General features: G+C 39.0%; 1 protein-coding gene across 1 annotated transcript in view; it reads right to left on the reverse strand.

Annotated features, from left to right (window-relative positions):
* Window positions 1–3,289: 3,289 nt before the first annotated feature.
* Window positions 3,290–7,500, reverse strand: part of LOC138020997 (uncharacterized) — a 6,602-nt gene continuing 2,391 nt past the window's right edge. Inside the window, exons 2-3 of the mRNA XM_068867876.1 lie at window positions 4,192–5,026; window positions 3,290–3,610 (exon numbers count right to left, since the gene is read on the reverse strand). Of these exons, the coding sequence (XP_068723977.1) occupies window positions 3,290–3,610; window positions 4,192–5,026 (1,156 nt within the window). The remainder of the gene's footprint in view (window positions 3,611–4,191; window positions 5,027–7,500) is intronic.

Consider the following 7,500-nt stretch of genomic DNA (forward strand, 5'->3'; position numbering starts at 1 on the left):
ACAGACTTATTATAAACTGATTAGAGTGAAATGTGTCCAAAGTGCTAGTTTTCTACCCCATAATTATGTCCTGGAGCCTGTGAGCGTTTGCCCTACTAATGGAAATGGGCCCACACAAGGACAGAGACAAACTCTGATCAGGGTGGGAATTGAACATCGTTCAGTTATCCCACAGTCTGCTCCTGTCCCTTACCTTGTGGTAGCTCAGTCGGTAGAACAGCAGGTGATCTACCCGAAAGGTCCAGGGTTCAATTCCCCGACCCTCGTCAGAGTTGCTCCCTGTCCTTGGGGTGGGCCCATCTTCCATTAGTTGGTCGTGCTAACGCTCACATGGTTCATATGGTGGTAAGACAACTAGCACTTCACATTTCACTCTAATCAGTTAAGTCTACTCTTTGTGCTGTTTTCTGTTGTACAATTCCTGATATATGACCACAAGAACATTTGCAAACGCAGCATTTACAAAGCAGAGAGGATTCTGAGGACCGTTTACACATGTGCATTTTTTTTTGTAGAGTGTTATGCCCATAAGACATCACTATGGATGTTTCCAATTAATTCATCGAGGATTCAAACTAATAATAAGGACCGTTCCCTTCGGATATTGGTTATTGGGCGATACATTCTGCGCATTCTCGAGATACTCGGGTTTCCTATCGGGGATGCTTACTATAGCGTGATAGATTTTTGCGCGGTTTTAAAACACTTTTGATGCTAAACCCACTGCAGAGACTGTGTGAATTGATTGTCCTTGTGTCTTCCATTAAAAGCATGTCAACTGATCACCATGTGAATCATGATAAAAATCTCTTACCTTGAGCTTATCATTCCCTCACGTCAGTTTTGTACCCATCGACTTTCCTCCCGCGCATTTTGAGGAGGCCACACACTGTTGCATCGCTCATCACTAAAAATATAATACAATGTAATAAAACATCATTGCAGTTTGTCAACTGGAATGCAATTTGTGTGTTACATGGTTCATGAACTATCGCAATGAACAGAAGCTGCTCCCTTCCTATCAGAAATTGTACCACGTAAAATAGTTTTTAGAGGTTTCTAAATAATCTCTAGACATTATTTTTACTCAGGTGTACAGAAAAAAAAATATGCTAGTGATCTAAACGCTACATAATTCAGTCTAAAATGATACTTTATACACTGTAGGTCTTCAATTAGTATAAAATTAATGTAATAGTTAATAATAATAAATATAAAAAATATTATTATCAGTTACTAGTTAAATAACGAGGCCACCCAATTAATTGCATTATAACAGTCAAATGCAGGCATCTGATATTTTAATGGTTCATATTAATAATATAAATATGAAAAATATTATTATCAGTGCACTAGTTAAGTAAAATGAGGCCACCAATTAATGGCATTATAACAGTCAAATGCAGGCATCTGATATTTTCAGTTTGATTGCATAATATACATGTACAATGTACATCCATCACCGTACCTCAAGGCCCCTTCAAGCTCCTGACTTGCTTGCTTGGGAAGTCCAAAACCACCTCTAGGAGACCCTTTTCCTGAAAACAATAAACTTTATTATTGAACAACTTCAGGGAAAGAAAAAAACATTGTACCTTTGCCACATTAATAAAAGTAGAATCTTAAAGTGCTACTATGATCAAAAAGTCTTTTTTTTTTCCTCAGATTTTGAGAGCCTGTTCGCTTAACCGATGGCAAAATTTGAGCTTTGATTTTTATCTTAAGCTGTTTATATTTTGAATGTAAATTTTTGGATTTCACTGTTTGCCATTACTCACGTTCAAAACTGACCCGATGGACCTCAGAGGGTTGGATCTAGGAAAAGTGACGCCATTGACCTCACTTGCTTTAAATTTCAGCGTGTAACAGGAACTCATTATATATGAAAAATACGAATTTAAAAATCTGAAAGCCCGAAACTCCCGTGCTGCACATTAATTCAGCCCTGTACACACGCTTGCATTCTTAAACCAATGAGTCTTTGACGTCATTTTCTCCTTGTCATTTTCTCCTCGTCACAAAATGTTTATTCTGATCATCATGACCTTGAAGGGTAAGCGATCCGTTCTTTAGATAAAATTAAACAGTCTATAAGTTTGCGATTAGAGAAAGTAGAAAAAGGAACCAATTGTCTTCTGTATATGGTGTTAGTACGCTGCAGATAATTATCTTATATCTGCAAGAAAGGAAAAGATCATGAAGTTTGCAGACACATGATTAAATGTCACTTTTTTAATTTAATCTGTTTTTATTCCTCATTAATAATTTATTCATATTCTAGATTATCCAGACTCATCAGACTTATCTAGTCCCAACGAGTCCAGATAATCCAGGTTCGACTGTACTACCAAAAGAAATACATTGTAACTATAAACAGCAGGCACTGTAGTACTGTTTACCAAATCTTTACATTAAATCCTAGGAACAAACCTGTCTCCTCAGAATCCTGTTCTCTCCATCTTAACATCCCCAAGGCTGAACCGCTTAGCCTGCCCATACGATGTCAGAGCAGATTTCACATTTTGTACTGTCTCATCAAGACTCAAGGATTTATTTTCGCGCCAGTTCTCATTTTGTGACCTGTTTTTCTGAGACCCTGAGAAACTATAACTTTTTCTCTCTCTCCAGTTTTCAACTGAAGTAGTATTGTTAGTGTGGCTTGTGCACTCTCCTAAAGCTGAAGTGGTGTTCTTCTCCAATTATCTGTACAAGAAACACCAAGGTTCTTGTCAGAACTACATGTACTGTTCATACCACCTACTTCAGCAACTGCCTTGGTTGCATCAGCATCAGCCAATCCTGATATAGCCTCAATGGAATTTGCTTTCATCTTAAAATCACCATCAGTGTGATTGATATCTAATGAGGTTTCCACTTTCAGTGGCTGAAAGGTGTTTATTGATGATTCAACAGAGACATGAATTACACTGCTGTCTGACATAATGCTGTCCTTGGTTCATGGCTTTCACTATAAACTGAGGATGAAGATGAGTCACTCTTAAATGGACGCCTTGGTTTGGTGAAGTCACCCCTGAACATTGCTGGCCTCCCCCTCCTGGCACTAGTTTGCTTGGAAAATCTTCATCAGAATTATCGGAAGAGCTTGGAGAGGATGCACGTTTTTCGATACTGTCATTCAATTCTTGACAAACATTTATCAAGGTACATTCCTCTACTCCCTCCACACAAGGCTGTGTTTTTGTTTCTATCATTCCCTTAATAGACCTTTGGCTGTTTGCAGAAGCTTCCTCTCTTGTCTTCATTTCAGGCTGAATGCAATCCTCATTTTTCAAATCCTTGTTCTTAAAGTCCTGTTAATCCTGTTGGAACTTGCTACTGGTTCTGCAGAAAGTTCAATACGATGTACAGATGGACCTGATCGATGATCAACCATTAAAATCCTCTCTTCAGCAACTACATCTCTACACACAATAGGCTCGTGCAAGTTCTCGCAGGACTGTCTTAATTCATCCTCACTTATCCTAAGTACTGCCGCAGCTTTGCCGATACTTTGAACACTGCTTTCTTGAAAAGAATTTATCCTATTATAGCCATTCCTTCTTGTACAATCAGTAATGACCGCAACATTCTTTCCAGGCTGGTTCTTCAACTGTTTACAGAAAAACTGATGAGTCAGACGTTTAATAATTACTGTATTATTTATTATATTAACCCTTTGACGTCCAAACCGGCCATACTTAGTATTTTACTCTGTCTAACGCCAGACAAGTTTACTCATAAATGGGGAACCCTGGGAGTCAATGGGTTAATCACTCACTGTCCCCATTAACCCTTTGACGTCGAAACCGGCCTAAATCAGCCAGACTTAGTATTTACTCTGTCTAACTCCAGACGATTTTACTCGTCAATGGGAACCCCTGGGAGTCGATGGGTTAAACAATTTCACAAGTGTATAATACATGGATGGAGTTTTCCTACAATCTTCAGTCCAAGACGCAGTAAAAGTGACGTTTGTCCACACCCAAGGCCATAACTAGAACAACACTTTTACATCAAGGTCTATTTTTTAAATATCATAATTTAATTCATTATGGGTGTGATGGTAGTACACGCACATGTACTGGGTATTGGGTGGAGAAACCTTGGAAATTAAAGCAGCTGCATTGAACAATAAGGTCTGCTAAATGCTTATCTACAGTATCACATGAATAATGTTAAATCCTGCCTCACCTTCTGGTAAACTGCCTTGTAATAACTCAAAGTTGGCTTAGAAACTTCCCATCCTGAAAAGCACAATTCCTGAATTTCAAGCAACCGAAACCTGGCATACTGCGAGATATCACCAGAAATTAGCTTCCCATTGATCTTATGAAGTGTTCTTTCTGTATTGACTGGGCACTTCTCTTTAAGAGATTTACCACAGGCTTTGAGAACATCACACTGGGCATCACAAAAGGCTTCACTGCTCCACAAATCAGGGGCTGAAGGTCGACTATAAGGCCACAAGGCCCGTGCAATTTCTTCCATGTAACTTTTTACAGCATCAAGATGAGACTTAGGGAGGTTGCTCAGTCTGCTAAGATTGCAGAGAAGACAGACAACGTTTAGTTGCAGCATGTTGGGAACTTCAAGATGAGTTAATATCTTAAGTAACTGTTCGCATGACTTCTCTAATTCCGCCAGCAATAAGTGTGCAGTGTTACCATCTTGTTGAATGCTGCTGAGTTGGTAGAAGAATCCTGAGATCACCGGATCTGCAAATCTGTCCATCCAGCTGCAAGAACAGAACACTTTGAAAACCTCACTTATATTATCACAGTGAAGCAACAATGACAAACAGTTGTCTTTTGTACTCTGCAAGTTGCCAGTGCCATTTGCTAGAGAATAAAGCTGTTGCTCTAGTTCAACCAGCCTGGGTTCACTGCGGCAAAAATCAACTGCTTGCATTTCTGGAATGACGAGAGTAGATGAGGAATTTTGAGAAGTTCGTCTTGAGAGAACTCTGTGAACACTTGCTTCAGTTGCTAACTGTGATGTCAAAGCCATAGTAGCTCTCTCATGTAACCTGTGAGGAATTTGAATTATAGAAATCACTACAAGCACAGGTGCCCCAAGCTCAGGGTGAGGGATGGCCAACACAGCCAACAAAAATAGAAGGATTTGTAGGGGAAAAATTTTTCAATTAAAAACCTTACCTTATTGCCATTGTGGGTCGCTTCATTCCTGTGTGTTTTTTTTCCAGATTCAATGCGATTTGAGCCACTTCTAAATTCCTCAGTTGCCAATAGTATTACAAAACCCAAAGGCTGCACAATCCATTCTGGGAAGCTCATCAAATAAAGTCAAATATTCCTTAATAAAATGTTCCCATGGTTACAATTCCACATTACAATCAATTGACAAAGACAAACCACCAACAATGCAAAAGCAGCCTCACCAGCAACCTCAGGCAGTAGTTTGTTCACTCAATCAAAAGAAAAAACCTTCCAAAAGATGGTACCAGTACTGTTAGACACATCAACCTTTGGAATCAATGGTGCTAGACCGTTGTTTGTTAATGACACTTTTTTAATCCCCTGGGTCCTGACATGTCTGCATAGTCTCAGTCACAGTCATGACTCCATCGTTTTGACAAACTTCAAAAACACATTTGCAAAGCGTTGAAAGATGGCTTTGTGTTATCTCACTGGCGTCACTAAGTGAGTCCATCCACAAAATATTTATAGCTGCACAATTTCCTACAAGAACAAATTTTAAACCTTAAAGGCTTGATAAATAGTTACGCTTGTGAACAGCATACAACATTAATGTCCTATTAAACTATAATAAAAACTGCAACCTAACACACTGTACCATGACTTCCATCAACTGTAAGAATTGAGATTTCTTTTCCTCCATTTGTATAATTCTTCTTTCATTCTCACTTGGCCTCTTGGCTTTCAAAGCCATCTTTCAACACTTTTCAAAGTGTTTTTGAAGTTTGTCAACACAAAGGAGGCATGACTGTGACTGAGACTACACTGTATGCAGTCATGTCGGACCCAGGGAAATACAAGAATGTCTCTTTGACAAACAGCGGTCTGGCACCGTTGATTCCAAAGGTTTATGTGTCCAACATTGCTTGTGTCACACCACCTTACAGAAGGTTTTCTATTCCGCTCAAGTGAACAAATCACCGCCTGTCTGGAGGTCGCTCACAAGGCTGCTACTGCAGGGTGGGTTAATTCTGGTGTGGAATTGTAACCATGGGAACATTTGATCAAGGAATATTTTACTCCATTTGGTGGGTTCCCAATATGGAGTGTGCAGCCTTGGGATTTCATAATACTGTTGGCAACCAAGAAATTGAAAAACGTTCAATTTCACACTGAATCTGAATAAAACACCACACAGGAATAAAGCAGCCCAAAACGGCAATAAGGCTTTTTTCACTGAAAATTTTTCACCTGATCATCTTCTCAAGTCTTTTATCCAGATTCCCATTCAAATCCTTATAATTATTTTTGTCAGCCACGTTGGCTTTCCCTCATGCTGAGCTTGAGGTGACTGTGCTTTAATTAAGGTGACAACAAATGTTCTAAAATTACCATTGTTATGCCCCCAAGAACAAGCACACCACTTTTTGGCAAGACTACAAATCAACTCAGCTTCTATAGCCACCCTCATCTGTTTAGTACATAGTACACCTCACTACATTATTTCACCTCATCATACACTGTCTCATAAAAAACCTATCATCACAGAAAGAATTGCTTTGTGTCTTGTGTCTTCTTAGCGATTATTATCATTAATTTGCTTCAATCATTGTCGAAGGTGATTGTGGAACCACTTTTTTGGGACCTACATTGTACAATGCACATTGCACATGTATCCTTTGAAACAGTAACTTGCAGATAAAAGGCTTCATTCAATGCCACATTTTGTTGCCACACTTTCTATCCACATCACACACAATCTTATGCCCCAAAACCAGCTGCACGTCCCAGGCCTTCTCACCATTCTCACACTAGAAGTAAGTGTTAGAGTTATTGCCGCATGCCTACAGGAAATCGAAAGGTCTAGAGTAGTAGGTTTCTATAACGTTTTTTCTGGCCTAAGTTGGGGGAGAGATAACCATGGCAGTCTTTGGATAATGAATACTTGCCCACCGTCAAGTGTGATTTAAAATGATTTAGTTTTCTTCTTAAGTTTTGCATATGTTTTAACGTTTTTAGCCAAAAATCATGAAATGGTTTTAATACTTTGCACAAAGTATTAAAAACCAGCAGAAATGTGTGACTTTCCCAGGTATCCATGTTCATTTTTTATCAAAGTTGTTACGGGGCAAGTACATTTTATGACATACATGTAATTGCCCGGACAAATTTTAGGTTGCCCGGGCAAAAATGCAAAAGTATAGAAAATGGTTGATAAAATCACTTGTAACTTGAGCATTTGCATTGTCCTTTACACTCCCGTCAGAAATTACGAATTTTGACTCTGGAGTAATAGGTTATTTGCACTGTGAGAACCCGATTTACAGTGCTATATACCTGCCAT

The sequence above is a fragment of the Montipora capricornis genome, chromosome 10, assembly GCF_036669925.1.
Source record: "Montipora capricornis isolate CH-2021 chromosome 10, ASM3666992v2, whole genome shotgun sequence".
NCBI lineage: Eukaryota > Metazoa > Cnidaria > Anthozoa > Scleractinia > Acroporidae > Montipora > Montipora capricornis.